At 40.6% G+C, this 18,276-nt stretch overlaps 1 protein-coding gene across 1 annotated transcript in view; it reads right to left on the bottom strand.

Moving 5' to 3' along the window:
* LOC137296675 (protein rolling stone-like) overlaps positions 1-18,276 on the bottom strand; it is an 83,205-nt gene that overhangs the window by 28,617 nt on the left and 36,312 nt on the right. The window contains exons 2-3 of the mRNA XM_067828495.1: positions 10,691-10,802; positions 9,145-9,379 (exon numbers count right to left, since the gene is read on the bottom strand). Coding sequence (XP_067684596.1) covers positions 9,145-9,379; positions 10,691-10,802 — 347 coding nt within the window. The remainder of the gene's footprint in view (positions 1-9,144; positions 9,380-10,690; positions 10,803-18,276) is intronic.

An 18,276-nucleotide genomic window follows, 5' to 3' on the forward strand; every position in this document is an offset into this window, starting at 1 on the left:
ATATTACAGTTGATGTATGTAAAGCACCTGAACGTGATTATATTACAATTGATGTATGTAAGGCACCTGAGAGCGATTATATTACAGTTGATGTATGTAAGGCACCTGAGAGCGATTATATTACAATTGATGTATGTAAGGCACCTGAACGCGATTATATTACAGTTGATGTATGTAAGGCACCTGAGAGCGATTATATTACAATTGATGTATGTAAGGCACCTGAACGCGATTATATTACAATTGATATATGTAAGGCACCTGAACGCGATTATATTGCAATTGATGTATGTAAGGCACCTGAGAGCGATTATATTACAATTGATGTATGTAAGGCACCTGAGAGCGATTATATTACAATTGATGTATGTATGGCACCTGAACGCGATTATATTACAGTTGATGTATGTAAGGCACCTGAGAGCGATTATATTACAATTGATGTATGTAAGGCACCTGAGAGCGATTATATTACAGTTGATGTATGTAAGGCACCTGAGAGCGATTATATTACAATTGATGTATGTAAGGCACCTGAGAGCGATTATATTACAATTGATGTATGTAAGGCACCTGAGAGCGATTATATTACAGTTGATGTATGTAAGGCACCTGAGAGCGATTATATTACAATTGATGTATGTAAGGCACCTGAGAGCGATTATATTACAGTTGATGTATGTAAGGCACCTGAGAGCGATTATATTACAGTTGATGTATGTAAGGCACCTGAGAGCGATTATATTACAGTTGATGTATGTAAGGCACCTGAGAGCGATTATATTACAGTTGATGTATGTAAGGCACCTGAGAGCGGTTATATTGCAGTTGATGTATGTAAGGCACCTGAGAGCGATTATATTACAGTTGATGTATGTAAAGCACCTGAACGTGATTATATTACAATTGATGTATGTAAGGCAGCTGAGAGCGATTATATTACAGTTGATGTATGTAAGGCACCTGAGAGCGATTATATTACAATTGATGTATGTAAGGCACCTGAGAGCGATTATATTACAGTTGATGTATGTAAGGCACCTGAGAGCGATTATATTACAATTGATGTATGTAAGGCACCTGAACGCGATTATATTACAATTGATGTATGTAAGGCACCTGAACGCGATTATATTAGAATTGATGTATGTAAGGCACCTGAACGCGATTATATTACAATTGATGTATGTAAGGCACCTGAGAGCGATTATATTACAATTGATGTATGTAAGGCACCTGAGAGCGATTATATTACAATTGATGTATGTAAGGCACCTGAACGCGATTATATTACAATTGATGTATGTAAGGCACCTGAGAGCGATTATATTACAATTGATGTATGTAAGGCACCTGAGAGCGATTATATTACAGTTGATGTATGTAAGGCACCTGAGAGCGATTATATTACAATTGATGTATGTAAGGCACCTGAGAGCGATTATATTACAACTGATGTATGTAAGGCACCTGAGAGCGATTATATTACAATTGATGTATGTAAGGCACCTGAGAGCGATTATATTACAGTTGATGTATGTAAGGCACCTGAGAGCGATTATATTACAATTGATGTATGTAAGGCACCTGCGAGCGATTATATTACAGTTGATGTATGTAAGGCACCTGAGAGCGATTATATTACAGTTGATGTATGTAAGGCACCTGAGAGCGATTATATTACAGTTGATGTATGTAAGGCACCTGAGAGCGATTATATTACAGTTGATGTATGTAAGGCACCTGAGAGCGATAATATTACAGTTGATGTATGTAAGGCACCTGAGAGCGATTATATTACAGTTGATGTATGTAAGGCACCTGAGAGCGATTATATTACAGTTGATGTATGTAAGGCACCTGAGAGCGGTTATATTGCAGTTGATGTATGTAAGGCACCTGAGAGCGATTATATTACAGTTGATGTATGTAAAGCACCTGAACGTGATTATAGTACAATTGATGTATGTAAGGCACCTGAGAGCGATTGTATTACAGTTGATGTATGTAAGGCACCTGAGAGCGATTATATTACAATTGATGTATGTAAGGCACCTGAACGCGATTATATTACAGTTGATGTATGTAAGGCACCTGAGAGCGATTATATTACAATTGATGTATGTAAGGCACCTGAACGCGATTATATTACAATTGATGTATGTAAGGCACCTGAACGCGATTATATGACAATTGATGTATGTAAGGCACGTGAACGCGATTATATTAGAATTGATGTATGTAAGGCACCTGAGAGCGATTATATTACAATTGATGTATGTAAGGCACCTGAGAGCGATTATATTACAATTGATGTATGTAAGGCACCTGAACGCGATTATATTACAATTGATGTATGTAAGGCACCTGAGAGCGATTATATTACAATTGATGTATGTAAGGCACCTGAGAGCGATTATATTACAGTTGATGTATGTAAGGCACCTGAGAGCGATTATATTACAATTGATGTATGTAAGGCACCTGAGAGCGATTATATTACAATTGATGTATGTAAGGCACCTGAGAGCGATTATATTACAATTGATGTATGTAAGGCACCTGAGAGCGATTATATTACAGTTGATGTATGTAAGGCACCTGAGAGCGATTATATTACAATTGATGTATGTACGGCACCTGAGAGCGATTATATTACAGTTGATGTATGTAAGGCACCTGAGAGCGATTATATTACAGTTGATGTATGTAAGGCACCTGAGAGCGATTATATTACAGTTGATGTATGTAAGGCACCTGAGAGCGATGTATTACAGTTGATGTATGTAAAGCACCTGAACGTGATTATATTACAATTGATGTATGTAAGGCACCTGAGAGCGATTATATTACAATTGATGTATGTACGGCACCTGAGAGCGATTATATTACAATTGATGTATGTAAGGCACCTGAGAGCGATTATATTACAGTTGATGTATGTAAGGCACCTGAACGTGATTATATTACAGTTGATGTATGTAAGGCACCTGAACGTGATTATATTACAATTGATGTATGTAAGGCACCTGAGAGCGATTATATTACAGTTGATGTATGTAAGGCACCTGAGAGCGATTATATTACAATTGATGTATGTAAGGCACCTGAGAGCGATTATATTACAGTTGATGTATGTAGAGCACCTGAACGTGATTATATTACAATTGATGTATGTAAGGCACCTGAGAGCGATTATATTACAGTTGATGTATGTAAGGCACCTGAGAGCGATTATATTACAATTGATGTATGTAAGGCACCTGAACGCGATTATATTACAGTTGATGTATGTAAGGCACCTGAGAGCGATTATATTACAGTTGATGTATGTAAGGCACCTGAACGCAATTATATTACAATTCATGTATGTAATACACCTGAACGCGATGATATTACAATTGATGTATGCAAGGCACGTGAACGCGATTATATTACAATTGATGTATGTAAGGCACCTGAGAGCGATTATATTACAATTGATGTATGTAAGGCACCTGAGAGCGATTTTATTAGAATTGATGTATGTAAGGCACCTGAACGCGATTATATTACAATTGATGTATGTAAGGCACCTGAGAGCGATTATATTACAATTGATGTATGTAAGGCACCTGAGAGCGATTATATTACAGTTGATGTATGTAAGGCACCTGAGAGCGATTATATTACAATTGATGTATGTAAGGCACCTGAGAGCGACTATATTACAATTGATGTATGTAAGGCACCTGAGAGCGATTATATTACAGTTGATGTATGTAAGGCACCTGAGAGCGATTATATTACAATTGATGTATGTAAGGCACCTGAGAGCGATTATATTACAGTTGATGTATGTAAGGCACCTGAGAGCGATTATATTACAGTTGATGTATGTAAGGCACCTGAGAGCGATTATATTACAGTTGATGTATGTAAGGCACCTGAATGCGATTATATTACAGTTGATGTATGTAAGGCACCTGAGAGCGATTATATTACAGTTGATGTATGTAAGGCACCTGAGAGCGATTATATTACAGTTGATGTATGTAAGGCACCTGAGAGCGATTATATTACAATTGATGTATGTAAAGCACCTGAGAGCGATTATATTACAATTGATGTATGTAAGGCACCTGAACGCGATTATATTACAATTGATGTATGTAAGGCACCTGAGAGCGATTATATTACAGTTGATGTATGTAAGGCACCTGAGAGCGATTATATTACAATTGATGTATGTAAGCCACCTGAGAGCGATTATATTACAGTTGATGTATGTAAGGCACCTGAACGCGATTATATTACAATTGATGTATGTACGGCACCTGAGAGCGATTATATTACAATTGATGTATGTAAGGCACCTGAGAGCGATTATATTACAGTTGATGTATGTAAGGCACCTGAACGTGATTGTATTACAGTTGATGTATGTAAGGCACCTGAGAGCGATTATATTACAATTGATGTATGTAAGGCACCTGAGAGCGATTATATTACAGTTGATGTATGTAAGGCACCTGAGAGCGATTATATCACAATTGATGTATGTAAGGCACCTGAGAGCGATTATATTACAGTTGATGTATGTAAGGCACCTGAGAGCGATTATATTACAGTTGATGTATGTAAGGCACCTGAGAGCGATTATATTACAGTTGATGTATGTAAGGCACCTGAGAGCGATTATATTACAGTTGATGTATGTAAGGCACCTGAGAGCGATTATATTACAGTTGATGTATGTAGAGCACCTGAACGTGATTATATTACAATTGATGTATGTAAGGCACCTGAGAGCGATTATATTACAGTTGATGTATGTAAGGCACCTGAGAGCGATTATATTACAATTGATGTATGTAAGGTACCTGAACGCGATTATATTACAGTTGATGTATGTAAGGCACCTGAGAGCGATTATATTACAGTTGATGTATGTAAGGCACCTGAACGCAATTATATTACAATTCATGTATGTAATACACCTGAACGCGATTATATTACAATTGATGTATGCAAGGCACCTGAGAGCGATTATATTACAGTTGATGTATGTAAGGCACCTGAGAGCGATTATATTACAATTGATGTATGTAAGGCACCTGAGAGCGATTATATTACAATTGATGTATGTAAGGCACCTGAACGCGATTATATTACAATTGATGTATGTAAGGCACCTGAGAGCGATTATATTACAATTGATGTATGTAAGGCACCTGAGAGCGATTATATTACAATTGATGTATGTAAGGCACCTGAGAGCGATTATATTACAGTTGATGTATGTAAGGCACCTGAGAGCGATTATATTACAGTTGATGTATGTAAGGCACCTGAGAGCGATTATATTACAGTTGATGTATGTAAGGCACCTGAGAGCGATTATATTACAGTTGATGTATGTAAGGCACCTGAATGCGATTATATTACAGTTGATGTATGTAAGGCACCTGAGAGCGATTATATTACAGTTGATGTATGTAAGGCACCTGAGAGCGATTATATTACAGTTGATGTATGTAAGGCACCTGAGAGCGATTATATTACAGTTGATGTATGTAAGGCACCTGAGAGCGATATATTACAGTTGATGTATGTAAAGCACCTGAACGTGATTATATTACAGTTGATGTATGTAAGGCACCTGAGAGCGATTATATTACAATTGATGTATGTAAGGCACCTGAGAGCGATTATATTACAATTGATGTATGTAAGGCACCTGAGAGCGATTATATTACAATTGATGTATGTAAGGCACCTGAACGCGATTATATTACAATTGATGTATGTAAGGCACCTGAGAGCGATTATATTATAGTTGATGTATGTAAGGCACCTGAGAGCGATTATATTACAATTGATGTATGTAAGGCACCTGAACGCGATTATATTACAATTGATGTATGTAAGGCACCTGAACGCGATTATATTACAATTGATGTATGTAAGGCACCTGAGAGCGATTATATTACAATTGATGTATGTAAGGCACCTGAGAGCGATTATATTACAATTGATGTATGTAAGGCACCTGAACGCGATTATATTACAATTGATGTATGTAAGGCACCTGAGAGCGATTATATTACAGTTGATGTATGTAAGGCACCTGAACGCGATTATATTACAATTGATGTATGTAAGGCACCTGAGAGCGATTATATTACAGTTGATGTATGTAAGGCACCTGAGAGCGACTATATTACAGTTGATGTATGTAAGGCACCTGAGAGCGATTATATTACAGTTGATGTATGTAAGGCACCTGAGAGCGATTATATTACAGTTGATGTATGTAAGGCACCTGAACGTGATTATATTACAGTTGATGTATGTAAGGCACCTGAGAGCGATTATATTACAGTTGATGTATGTAAGGCACCTGAGAGCGATTATATTACAGTTGATGTATGTAAGGCACCTGAGAGCGATTATATTACAGTTGATGTATGTAAGGCACCTGAGAGCGATTATATTACAGTTGATGTATGTAAGGCACCTGAGAGCGATTATATTACAGTTGATGTATGTAAGGCACCTGAGAGCGATTATATTACAGTTGATGTATGTAAGGCACCTGAGAGCGATTATATTGCAGTTGATGTATGTAAGGCACCTGAGAGCGATTATATTACAGTTGATGTATGTAAAGCACCTGAACGTGATTATATTACAATTGATGTATGTAAGGCACCTGAGAGCGATTATATTACAGTTGATGTATGTAAGGCACATGAGAGCGATTATATTACAATTGATGTATGTAAGGCACCTGAACGCGATTATATTACAGTTGATGTATGTAAGGCACCTGAGAGCGATTATATTACAATTGATGTATGTAAGGCACCTGAACGCGATTATATTACAATTGATGTATGTAAGGCACCTGAACGCGATTATATTACAATTGATGTATGTAAGGCACCTGAACGCGATTATATTACAATTGATGTATGTAAGGCACCTGAACGCGATTATATTACAATTGATGTATGTAAGGCACCTGAGAGCGATTATATTACAATTGATGTATGTAAGGCACCTGAACGCGATTATATTACAATTGATGTATGTAAGGCACCTGAGAGCGATTATATTACAGTTGATGTATGTAAGGCACCTGAGAGCGATTATATTACAGTTGATGTATGTAAGGCACCTGAGAGCGATTATATTACAGTTGATGTATGTAAGGCACCTGAGAGCGATTATATTACAGTTGATGTATGTAAGGCACCTGAGAGCGATTATATTACAGTTGATGTATGTAAGGCACCTGAGAGCGATTATATTACAATTGATGTATGTAAGGCACCCGAACGCGATTATATTACAATTGATGTATGTAAGGCACCTGAACGCGATTATATTACAATTGATGTATGTAAGGCACCTGAGAGCGATTATATTACAATTGATGTATGTAAGGCACCTGAGAGCGATTATATTACAGTTGATGTATGTAAGGCACCTGAAAGCGATTATATTACAATTGATGTATGTAAGGCACCTGAGAGCGATTACAGACGTAAAACACGTCACTGATCTGTTACAGACGTACTGCATGTTACTGATTTGATACAGACGTGCAGCACATCACTGATCTGTTACAGACGTACAACATGTTTCTGATCTGTTACAGACGTAAAACACGTCACTGATCTGTTACAGACGTACAGCATCTTACTGATCTGTTACAGACGTACAGCATATTACTGATCTGTTACACATGTGCAATGTGTCACTGATCTGTTAAAGATGTACAACATGTCACTGATCTGTTACAGATGTGCAACATGCTACTGATCTGTTGCAGATGTACAACATGTCGCTGATCTGTTACGGATGTAAACCATGTTACTGATCTGCTACAGATGTGAGACATGTCGCTGATCTGTTGCGGATGTGCAACATGTCGCTGATCTGTTACAGATGTACAACATGTCGCTGATCTGTTACGGATGTAAACCATGTTACTGATCTGTTACAGACGTACAACATGGTACTGATCTGTTACAGACGTAGAGCACATTACTCATCTGTTACACATGTACAAGATGTCACTGATCTGTTACAGATGTACAAAGTGTCACTGATCTGTTACAGATGTGCAAGATGTTACTGATCTGTTGTAGATGTGCGACATATTACTGATCTGTTACAGATGTGCGACATGTTACTGATCTGTTACGGATGTGCAACATGTCGCTGATCTTTTACAGATGTACAACATGTTACTGATCTGTTACAGATGTCCAACATGTTTCTGATCTGTTACGGATGTACAACATGTTTCTGATCTGTTGCGGATGTAAACCATGTTACTGATCTGTTACAGACGTACAACATGGTACTGATCTGTTACAGACGTAGAGCACATTACTCATCTGTTACACATGTACATGTCGCTGATCTGTTACAGATGTACAAAGTGTCACTGATCTGTTACAGATGTACAAGATGTTTCTGATCTGTTACAGATGTGCGACATGTTACTGATCTGTTACAGATGTACAACATGTTACTGATCTGTTACAGATGTACAAGATGTCGCTTATCTGTTACGGATGTAAACCATGTTACTGATCTGTTACAGACGTACAACACGTCACTGATCTGTTACGGATGTAAACCATGTTATTATCCATTGGTGAAATAGAACCAGTGTCATATATATTGCATGTACACATGTCACATTTGCTTAGCAACCATTGTTACTGTACTTCATCTACTGTAATGTCACTAATGAACAGGGCGGTCCGTGTTTACTACACACACGTACCATGAATACACTCATGTACAATTATTACACTCGCGAGTGTGCAACACAATTTAAACGTAACTCGTGTCGTATGACACACTTGCTCGTGTAATGATTTATATTTACTAATCTGTTACAGACATTAGTGGGTTCCTCAGTGCGTTTACACAGTATTCGAGGTTGACAGGTTCCTCAGTACCTTTACACAGAATTCGAGGTTGACAGGTTCCTCAGTACCTTTACACAGTACTCATCTTCAGTGTAACTGATGATATATATGGATCACCTGCCCATGGGTCATCCCGAGTACATGGGCTTGGCAACACCCAGCGCGTGTATCCTAACAGGGTTAACGGAAGCGTGTTACAAGTCATACAAACCGTTGATGATGTCTTTCCGCACAGCGTGGCTGTAGCCTACCGCCGCGAGGTGAACGAGAGTGGACAAAGTCAGTAGGAAGAACATCCAGTTTGTGAGGTAGATGAACCACTTGACGCTGTCCTTCTCGGTCCTCGTCCAGGAGTATCTGTCACAGAACCCCGTTACGATGATCACGGCGACGTGGTAGACGGCAGAAACAGCGCGCCAACAGAGGTACACCGTCGGCCAACCCCACTAGAAACATATCCGAGCGTACATATGTCAGTAGTAAGAACATCGGTACAGTCAGCATTGCTTGCAGATTAATATTATCATATGTTGTGTGTTAGTAATTAGTAATTCAAACATCGAAATTTGTTATTTCCACAGCATGTTTTTATACGTCAAGATCAATTAGTGATCAATTAAGTGTTAGTGAACATGCTGACGCATCTGTCCCACTGGTGGCATCCGCACCGCACTTGCAAAGGCATGTCAAGTCAAATGTTCAGGGAATAAAAGGCAGGGACCTGTCTGTCATTGTGCATATCACTGATGCTTCTGTCTCAAATATCCTCCACATAACTATTGTGACATACAGTCCAATCCCGATGATTCGAATGCTGGCGTCTCGAATATTATGCATAACTCGAAGCAATTTAAAGTATTATCGAATCATCGCATACTGTAACTCAGACCAACTCACCCTGGAACTGGAACAGAACGTGATGTATATATTAACACGGGAAAATTGAGCAAAGTTTTACCAATATTTTATAACGGTATGGTTTATTGAAAACTGGAAATTTACAGACCAACTGACCACGATCCTCAATGTTGATCCTGTCAAGGGTCACAGTGATAACGAGTATCGGACTTAATCCGTGTCCAGTATCTCTAATGCTAGCAGAGTCGAGGCTGAATGCATGTATCTGTCTTTGCGGCTGTTTGTGGTTCACGCTGGTCAAATCACGTGCGTGCCACGTATACCTTCGTGGCATACTCAAGACTGGCTATCGATGCCATGGTCCATCTATGTGACATAATCTGAAGTTCACAATAACAGCATTATCGTAAGTTTTATCTGTAAACGCGATTATCTGCGATAGCTGGAATAGGTATATAGTACGGATGGTAGTCACAAATCAGGGGTGGCTGTCTTGTAAATTTTATCTATTGCATTACGTCGTGAATACTTGCTGTTTTGTAACTGTGTACAATGTAGATTGTGTAAACGCCATCCGGCTTGATTTGTAGAGTATTTAACAAAGACATAGCGTTGTATACTTTTGAACATGTGTCGTGATTAATGTAGTATGTATAACGAATCTACGTCTGATGTTTATGTTCTTTGAAAGCTGATTGACCACTGTAATAATAGTACCCATACCGTTATCGAATGATTATGTAACAAATCATCTTGTGACGCCTGTGCATTAAACTCCTCGTTAGTTTTACTCAGGCCTTGTGTTGTGTGTGGGTTGGTATAGTCATACCACTTGCCAAGCGTGCCAACTCGCGATTTAATATATATGGTATGCGTCTGTCGTCATCAGTAACACTCACCTCAAACTGGGTGAAGAGATGTGCTTGTGGATGCTCCAATCCAAAGCTGGAACACCGGAACTGTTCCCGCCAGTGTTGCATGGAACATCTGGTCCTGGGATCTGCTCTGTTACTGAAATATGATGAATGTTTCAATGAACTTTATCGGAATGGTTACAACATGGAGTTGGACTGTTTAAGACAGCACTCTGGGGATTAAGATCAAATTAACAGATATAAAAACTTCGTACGCACACAAGACACACGGGCAGAGAAAAAGAGAGAGAGACAGACACACAGATAAACAGACACGCGAGAACTTAAGTGTTGACAGATGTGCAACTGTGTCTCTGTTAGCGTCGTTCGATATTGCTCTGCGTTGATTGGCTACTGACAGGAGATGATTGACTTGACAAGTCACGTGAGTTAAGTCACATCACAATGTATACCTACGCTGGGGTTGATTTGTTTCCGTTAATGCTATTTTGTCATTAAACTATTGTTGAGTAATTGCATGTCTTTCACTCCAAGTTTAAAGACTGATTGTGTCCTTTCTCAGTTCGCTGAGTTCTCAATCGAAACACTTGTGTGAAAAAGCGGATTAATCTGAGATTTTCCGATTTTTACTCACTGAACCGAAAACGTACACTGTTCCTCGCCGTGCTTGCTGTATAGATGCTAGTCAGACCTGCTGTATAGATGCTGGTCAGACTTGCTCTAGATGCTGGTCAGACTTGCTGCATAGATGCTGGTCAGACTTACTGGATAGATGCTGGTCAGACCTGCTGTATAGATGCTGGTCAGACTTGCTCTAGATGCTGGTCAGACTTGCTGTATAGATGCTGGTCAGACCTGCTGTATAGATGCTGGTCAGACTTGCTGTATAGATGTTGGTCAGACCTGCTGTATAGATGCTGGTCAGACTTGCTGTATAGATGTTGGTCAGACTTGTTGTATAGATGTTGGTCAGACTTGCTGTATAGATGTTGGTCAGACCTGCTGTATAGATGTTGGTCAGACTTGCTGTATAGACGCTGGTCAGACCTGCTGTATAGATGCTGGTCAGACTTGCTGTATAGATGTTGGTCAGACTTGTTGTATAGATGCTGGTCAGACTTGCTGTATAGATACTTGCTGTATAGATGCTGGTCAGACTTGCTCTAGATGCTGGTCAGACTTGCTGTATAGATGCTGGTCAGACTTGCTCTAGATGCTGGTCAGACCTGCTGTATAGATGCTGGTCAGACCTGCTGTATAGATGTTGGTCAGACCTGCTGTATAGATGTTGGTCAGACTTGCTGTATAGATGCTGGTCAGACTTGCTGTATAGATGTTGGTCAGACTTGCTGTATAGATGTTGGTCAGACTTGCTCTAGATGCTGGTCAGACCTGCTGTATAGATGCTGGTCAGACTTGCTGTATAGATACTTGCTGTATAGATGTTGGTCAGACTTGCTCTAGATGCTGGTCAGACCTGCTGTATAGATGCTGGTCAGACTTGCTGTATAGATACTTGCTGTATAGATGCTGGTCAGACTTGCTCTAGATGCTGGTCAGACTTGCTGTATAGATGCTGGTCAGACTTGCTCTAGATGCTGGTCAGACTTGCTGCATAGATGCTGGTCAGACCTGCTGTATAGATGTTGGTCAGACCTGCTGTATAGATGTTGGTCAAACTTGCTGTATTGATGCTGGTCAGACCTGCTGTATAGATGCTGGTCAGACTTGCTGTATAGATGTTGGTCAGACTTGCTGTATAGATGTTGGTCAGACCTGCGGTATAGATGTTGGTCAGACTTGTTGTATAGATGCTGGTCAGACTTGCTGTATAGATGTTGGTCAGACTTGTTGTATAGATGTTGGTCAGACCTGCTGTATAGATGTTGGTCAGATTTGCTGTATAGATGCTGGTCAGACCTGCTGTATAGATGTTGGTCGGACTTGCTGTATAGATGTTGGTCAGACTTGCTGTATAGATGTTGGTCAGACTTGCTGTATAGATGCTGGTCAGACTTGCTGTATAGATGTTGGTCAGACTTGCTGTATAGATGTTGGTCAGACTTGCTGTATAGATGTTGGTCGGACTTGCTGTATAGATGTTGGTCAGACTTGCTGTATAGATGTTGGTCAGACTTGCTGTATAGATGCTGGTCAGACTTGCTGTATAGATGTTGGTCAGACTTGCTGTATAGATGCTGGTCAGACTTGCTGTATAGATGTTGGTCAGACTTGCTGTATAGATGCTTGCTGTATAGATGCTGGTCAGACTTGTTGAATAGATGTTGGTCAGATTTGCTGTATAGATGTTGGTCAGACTTGCTGTATAGATGTTGGTCAGACTTGCTGTATAGATGCTGGTCAGACTTGCTGTATAGATGCTGGTCAGACCTGCTGTATAGATGCTGGTCAGACTTGCTCTAGATGCTGGTCAGACTTGCTGTATAGATGCTGGTCAGACTTGCTGTATAGATACTTGCTGTATAGATGCTGGTCAGACTTGCTGTATAGATGCTGGTCAGACTTGCTGTATAGATGTTGGTCAGACTTGCTGTATAGATGTTGGTCAGACTTGTTGTATAGATGCTGGTCAGACTTGCTGTATAGATGTTGGTCAGACTTGTTGTATAGATGTTGGTCAGACTTGCTGTATAGATGCTTGCTGTATAGATGCTGGTCAGACTTGTTGTATAGATGTTGGTCAGACTTGCTGTATAGATGTTGGTCAGACTTGTTGTATAGATGTTGGTCAGATTTGCTGTATAGATGTTGGTCAGACTTGCTGTATAGATGCTGGTCAGACTTGCTGTATAGATGTTGGTCAGACCTGCTGTATAGATGCTGGTCAGACCTGCTGTATAGATGCTGGTCAGACTTGCTGTATAGATGCTGGTCAGACTTGCTGTATAGATGTTGGTCAGACTTGCTGTATAGATGCTGGTCAGAGTTGCTGTATAGATACTTGCTGTATAGATGTTGGTCAGACTTGCTGTATAAATGTTGGTCAGACCTGCTGTATAGATGCTGGTCAGACTTGCTGTATAGATGTTGGTCAGACCTGCTGTATAGATGCTGGTCAGACTTGCTGTATAGATGTTGGTCAGACCTGCTGTATAGATGTTGGTCAGATTTGCTGTATAGATGTTGATCAGACTTGCTGTATAAATGTTGGTCAGACTTGCTGTATAGATGCTGGTCAGACCTGCTGTATAGATGCTGGTCAGACTTGCTGTAAAGATACTTGCTGTATAGATGCTGGTCAGACCTGCTGTATAGATACTTGCTGTATAGATGCTGGTCAGACTTGCTGTATAGATGCTGGTCAGACTTGCTCTAGATGCTGGTCAGACTTGCTGTATAGATGCTGGTCAGACTTGCTGTATAGATGCTGGTCAGACCTGCTGTATAGATGCTGGTCAGACTTGCTCTAGATGCTGGTCAGACTTGCTGTATAGATGCTGGTCAGACCTGCTGTATAGATGCTGGTCAGACTTGCTGTATAGATGTTAATCAGACTTGCTGTATAGATGCTGGTCAGACTTGCTGTATAGATGCTGGTCAGACTTGTTGTATAGATGTTGGTCAGACTTGCTGTATAGATGCTGGTCAGACCTGCTGTATAGATGTTGGTCAGACTTGCTGTATAGATGCTGGTCAGACCTGCTGTATAGATGCTGGTCAGACTTGCTGTATAGATGTTGGTCAGACTTGTTGTATAGATGCTGGTCAGACTTGCTGTATAGATACTTGCTGTATAGATGCTGGTCAGACTTGCTCTAGATGCTGGTCAGACTTGCTGTATAGATGCTGGTCAGACCTGCTGTATAGATGTTGGTCAGACCTACTGTATAGATGTTGGTCAGACTTGCTGTATAGATGCTGGTCAGACTTGCTGTATAGATGTTGGTCAGACTTGCTGTATAGATGTTGGTCAGACTTGCTCTAGATGCTGGTCAGACCTGCTGTATAGATGCTGGTCAGACTTGCTGTATAGATACTTGCTGTATAGATGTTGGTCAGACTTGCTCTAGATGCTGGTGAGACCTGCTGTATAGATGCTGGTCAGACTTGCTGTATAGATACTTGCTGTATAGATGTTGGTCAGACTTGCTCTAGATGCTGGTCAGACTTGCTCTAGATGCTGGTCAGACTTGCTGTATAGATGCTGGTCAGACTTGCTCTAGATGCTGGTCAGACTTGCTGTATAGATGCTGGTCAGACCTGCTGTATAGATGTTGGTCAGACCTGCTGTATAGATGTTGGTCAGACTTGCTGTATAGATGCTGGTCAGACCTGGTGTATAGATGCTGGTCAGACTTGCTGTATAGATGCTGGTCAGACCTGCTGTATAGATGTTGGTCAGACTTGCTGTATAGATGCTGGTCAGACTTGTTGTATAGATGTTGGTCAGACTTGCTGTATAGATGTTGGTCAGACTTGTTGTACAGATGCTGGTCAGACTTGCTGTATAGATGTTGGTCAGACTTGTTGTATAGATGTTGGTCAGACCTGCTGTATAGATGCTGGTCAGATTTGCTGTATAGATGTTGGTCAGACTTGCTGTATAGATGTTGGTCAGACTTGCTGTATAGATGTTGGTCAGACTTGCTGTATAGATGTTGGTCAGACTTGCTGTATAGATGTTGGTCAGACTTGCTGTATAGATGCTTGCTGTATAGATGCTGGTCAGACTTGTTGTATAGATGTTGGTCAGATTTGCTGTATAGATGTTGGTCAGACTTGCTGTATAGATGTTGGTCAGACTTCCTGTATAGATGCTGGTCAGACTTGCTGTATAGATGCTGGTCAGACCTGCTGTATAGATGCTGGTCATACTTGCTCTAGATGCTGGTCAGACTTGCTGTATAGATGCTGGTCAGACTTGCTGTATAGATACTTGCTGTATAGATGCTGGTCAAACTTGCTGTATAGATGCTGGTCAGACTTGCTCTATAGATGTTGGTCAGACTTGCTGTGTAGATGTTGGTCAGACTTGTTGTATAGATGCTGGTCAGACTTGCTGTATAGATGTTGGTCAGACTTGTTGTATAGATGTTGGTCAGACTTGCTGTATAGATGCTTGCTGTATAGATGCTGGTCAGACTTGTTGTATAGATGTTGGTCAGATTTGCTGTATAGATGTTGGTCAGACTTGTTGTATAGATGTTGGTCAGATTTGCTGTATAGATGTTGGTCAGACTTGCTGTATAGATGTTGGTCAGACTTGCTGTATAGATGTTGGTCAGACCTGCTGTATAGATGCTGGTCAGACCTGCTGTATAGATGCTGGTCAGACTTGCCGTATAGATGCTGGTCAGACTTGCTGTATAGATGTTGGTCAGACTTGCTGTATAGATGCTGGTCAGACTTGCTGTATAGATACTTGCTGTATAGATGCTGGTCAGACTTGCTGTATAGATGCTGGTCAGACTTGCTGTATAGATGTTGGTCAGACTTGCTGTATAGATGCTGGTCAGACTTGCTGTATAGATGTTGGTCAGACTTGCTGTATAGATGTTGGTCAGACTTCTGTATAGATGCTTGCTGTATAGATGCTGGTCAGACTTGTTGTATAGATGTTGGTCAGACTTGTATAGATGTTGGTCAGATTTGTTGTATAGATGTTGGTCAGACTTGCTGTATAGATGTTGGTCAGACATGCTGTATAGATGCTGGTCAGACCTGCTGTATAGATGCTGGTCAGACTTGTATAGATGTTGGTCAGATTTGCTGTATAGATGTTGGTCAGACTTGCTGTAAAGATGTTGGTCAGACTTCCTGTATAGATGTTGGTCAGACTTGCTGTATAGATGCTGGTCAGACTTGCTGTATAGATGCTGGTCAGACTTGCTGTATAGATACTTGCTGTATAGATGTTGATCAGACTTGCCGTATAGATGTTGGTCAGACTTGCTGTATAGATGTTGGTCAGACTTGCTGTATAGATGTTGGTCAGACTTGTTGTATAGATGCTGGTCAGACTTGCTGTATAGATGTTGGTCAGACTTGTTGTATAGATGTTGGTCAGACCTGCTGTATAGATGCTGGTCAGACTTGCTGTATAGATGCTGGTCAGACTTGCTGTATAGATGTTGGTCAGACCTGCTGTATAGATGCTGGTCAGACTTGCTGTATAGATGCTGGTCAGACTTGCTGTATAGATACTTGCTGTATAGATGTTGGTCAGACTTGCCGTATAGATGTTGGTCAGACTTGCTGTATAGATGTTGGTCAGACTTGCTGTATAGATGTTGGTCAGACTTGTTGTATAGATGCTGGTCAGACTTGTTGTATAGATGTTGGTCAGAGCTGCTGTATAGATGCTGGTCAGACCTGCTGTATAGATGCCGGTCAGACTTGCTGTATAGATGCTGGTCAGACCTGCTGTATAGATACTTGCTGTATAGATGCTGGTCAGACTTGCTCTAGATGCTGGTCAGACTTGCTGTATAGATGCTGGTCAGACTTGCTCTAGATGCTGGTCAGACTTGGTGTATAGATGCTGGTCAGACTTGCTGTATAGATGTTGGTCAGACCTGCTGTATAGATGTTGGTCAGACTTGCTGTAGAGATGCTGGTCAGACCTGCTGTATAGATGCTGGTCAGACCTGCTGTATAGATACTTGCTGTATAGATGCTGGTCAGACTTGCTGTATAGATGTTGGTCAGACTTGCTGTATAGATGTTGGTCAGACTTGCTGTATAGATGTTGGTCAGACTTGTTGTATAGATGCTGGTCAGACTTGCTGTATAGATGTTTGCTGTATAGATGTTGGTCAGACTTGCTGTATAGATGCTGGTCAGACTTGCTGTATAGATGCTGGTCAGACTTGCTGTATAGATGTTGGTCAGACTTGTTGTATAGATGTTGGTCAGATTTGCTGTATAGATGCTGGTCAGACTTGCTGTATAGATGCTTGCTGTATACATGCTGGTCAGACTTGCTGTATAGATGCTGGTCAGACCTGCTGTATAGATGCTGGTCAGACTTGCTGTATAGATGTTGGTCAGATTTGCTGTATAGATGTTGGTCAGACTTGCTGTATAAATGTTGGTCAGACTTGCTGTATAGATGTTGGTCAGACTTGCTGTATAGATGTTGGTCAGACCTGCTGTATAGATACTGGTCAGACCTGCTGTATAGATACTGGTCAGACTTGCTCTAGATGCTGGTCAGACTCGCTGTATAGATGCTGGTCAGACCTGCTGTATAGATGTTGGTCAGACCTGCTGTATAGATGTTGGTCAGACTTGCTGTATAGATGCTGGTCAGACCTGCTGTATAGATGCTGGTCAGACTTGCTGTATAGATGCTGGTCAGACTTGGTGTATAGATGCTGATCAGACTTGCTGTATAGATGTTGGTCAGACTTGCTGTATAGATGTTGGTCAGACATGTTGTATAGATGTTGGTCAGATCTGCTGTATAGATGTTGGTCAGACTTGCTGTATAGATGCTTGCTGTATAGATGCTGGTCAGACTTGTTGTATAGATGTTGGTCAGACCTGCTGTATAGATGTTGGTCAGACGTGTTGTATAGATGTTGGTCAGATTTGCTGTATAGATGTTGGTCAGACTTGCTGTATAAATGTTGGTCAGACTTGCTGTA

The sequence above is a fragment of the Haliotis asinina genome, chromosome 9 (genome assembly GCF_037392515.1).
Source record: "Haliotis asinina isolate JCU_RB_2024 chromosome 9, JCU_Hal_asi_v2, whole genome shotgun sequence".
Taxonomy (NCBI): Eukaryota; Metazoa; Mollusca; class Gastropoda; order Lepetellida; family Haliotidae; genus Haliotis; species Haliotis asinina.